This window comes from Penaeus vannamei, chromosome 6, assembly GCF_042767895.1.
Source record: "Penaeus vannamei isolate JL-2024 chromosome 6, ASM4276789v1, whole genome shotgun sequence".
NCBI lineage: Eukaryota > Metazoa > Arthropoda > Malacostraca > Decapoda > Penaeidae > Penaeus > Penaeus vannamei.
Window position 1 is genome coordinate 23,988,166 of NC_091554.1, and position 2,500 is coordinate 23,990,665.

Sequence of the window (2,500 nt, forward strand, 5' to 3'; positions counted from 1 at the left end):
TAATTTGTTCTTTCCATGAGCTTTGATAGAATAATCTACACCATTATCCTTACATGATACTACTGGGTAAGGTCCTTGCCATTGCATTATCAATTTGTTGTGGTCAGTTGGCAAGAGAACAAGAACTTCATCACCTACTTCTAATTTTCTATGTTTAGCTTTAAGGTCATAATAGTATTTATAATTTCGGCTACTGATTTCTGCTTTAGCAGCAGCTAATTTAGCAGTCTCTTCAAGACGTGTTCTAAGGTCCGTAACATATTGATATGTACTCTTTACTTCATGGTTGATTTCATTATTCGACCAAAGTTCATGTAATATACTCAAAGGGCCTCTCACCGTTCTCCCATATAACAATTCAAACGGTGAAAATTTAAGAGAATCGTTTGGCATTTCCCTATATGCAAAAAGAGTTGCGGGTATATAGCGATCCCAGTCACGTGGATGAACAGAACATAGCTTCTTCAACATTGATTTCAGGACCCCGTTAAGTCGTTCTACCATTCCATTACAGCTAGCATGGTAAGGCGTAGTGTAGAGAGCTTTAATTGACAATAGTCTATGAATTTCGCTCATGAGATCGGATCGAAATTGTGTTCCTCGATCTGACAACACCTCCCTGGGAATACCAACACGCGAGAAAATGTCTACTAAGCTTTCGGCAATAGTAATGGTGTCAATATTCTTAAGAGGAATAGCTTCAGGATAGCGTGTAGCACAATCAATTAGAGTTAAAATATATCTATGTCCTCGGTCAGAGCTAGGAGAGAGTGGTCCTACAATGTCAATAGCCACCCTTGAGAATGGCTCTTGTATTACAGGAACAGTTTTCATTGGTACCCTTTTAACTCGCCCCTTAGGTGATACCTTCTGACATATATGACAAGATTTGCAATATCTCTTTATATCTGCCCCAGCACCTGGCCAAAAGAAATTTTCAAACACTTTCAAGCTGGTTTTTCTGTGTGAAAAATGACCTGCAGTCAAAGAATCATGGGCAAGCTGAAGAACTTTGTCCCTATATACTGCAGGGATAACTAACTGCATGTTATTGAGTTCAAGTTCGTCCTTGCTATGGAGGCAAACCCTATAGATCAGGCCATTAATTCGCTCATACTTAACTGACCTAGATTTCACCTTTTCTACTGAACCTGTCTCAACTCTGTCTCTGATTGTCTGTAAAGTACGGCATGCATTCTGCGCCTTAAGAAATGAATCTTTACTCAAATCTAATTCTTCCATAACGGGGTAAGAAAGTGACTTAATTTCTTCACTCCTTTTCCTACTTGCGCGAGTTTGAACCGCCATTGAAACTACAGGTAAACGCGCCTCCGTTTTCTTTACGTCAGAGCTTGCTGTACATACCTGGTTGTCAATAAAGGGGGTGAGGATAGGAGAGGAAGTCTCAGGATGAATCAGACTGCTTGGGTCCTTAGCATCAAGATGGTTAGGAAGGATTGAGGGTGGAAGGTCAGCTTTATCAGGTACAGGAAGGCTTGGATCATCAGGAGGATAGGGTTCAGTTGGCAATTTCACACCTGGAATAAGGCCAATTAAAACATCGGCAAATTTTATAGGAGCTGCTATTGCTTTTGTCCAACCAGTATAAAATTTACTTTTAATAAGACATCTAACTTGCGGGAAATAATTAGGGATGCCTAAATAGTCGTACACTTTCACAAATTTACCTAGCTTATATTTGGAGGGAATTAACGACTCCTTAACAATAATGGATGAGCATCCAGAATCTAGCATCACCTCCGCAGGTTTATCAAATATATAGCCATTGGGATCACGCATACAATTCTTTGGAGTCAGCTCAGTTTCAAAGACAAAATTAACTTTAACTGAACTACTTTTACTCTTATAATTTCTCGGATTGTCGGGGCAGTTAGGTCTAATGTGACCGACCTTTCCACATCCATGACATGTCATCTCAGAATTACCTTCCTTAACTGACTGGTTCGCTTTGAAGATTGGAGTCTGATTAGTTCTCTTACCGCGGTACAAGTGTGCGCTTCGAAATCGGTCAGCCGACTCTGCCATCTCTACTGCAGTTACAAACTCACGTTCCTTCAAAAAGATTCTCATATCAGAATTACAGTTACTCAGTAGTTGTTCCCTTATTAAAAAATCAAAGAGTGAATTAAAATCTTTTGAAATATTGCTCAGGGAGATCCACCGTTTGAGATATTGTTCCATTCGAGCAACCAACTGGACGTACGTCTCTCTATCCTGACATTTACTTTCCCGAAATTTACGTCTGTACATGTCGGCGTCCACGGAATAAGCTCTAAGCAAAGCTTCCTTCAGCTTTTCGTAATTACTTACGGTATCATCAGGCAACGATACGTAAACTTTAAGCGCGTGACCTCTAAGTAATGAGCCCAAGTACACGTGGTAATCTTCCTTATTCCACTTATGTAACTTTGCAAATCTTTCAAAGCGTTGTAAGTAACTATCAATATCATCTTGACCATCATTAAAAGTCGGTAACTTT

At 39.8% G+C, this 2,500-nt stretch overlaps 1 protein-coding gene across 1 annotated transcript in view; it reads right to left on the bottom strand.

The window, feature by feature from the left end:
- The window catches only part of LOC113814046 (uncharacterized), a 5,169-nt gene that overhangs the window by 2,104 nt on the left and 565 nt on the right, over positions 1-2,500 (bottom strand). The window contains exon 1 of the mRNA XM_070122765.1: positions 1,366-2,500. This exon is cut by the window's right edge and continues 565 nt beyond it. Within this exon, the coding sequence (XP_069978866.1) occupies positions 1,366-2,500 (1,135 nt within the window). The remainder of the gene's footprint in view (positions 1-1,365) is intronic.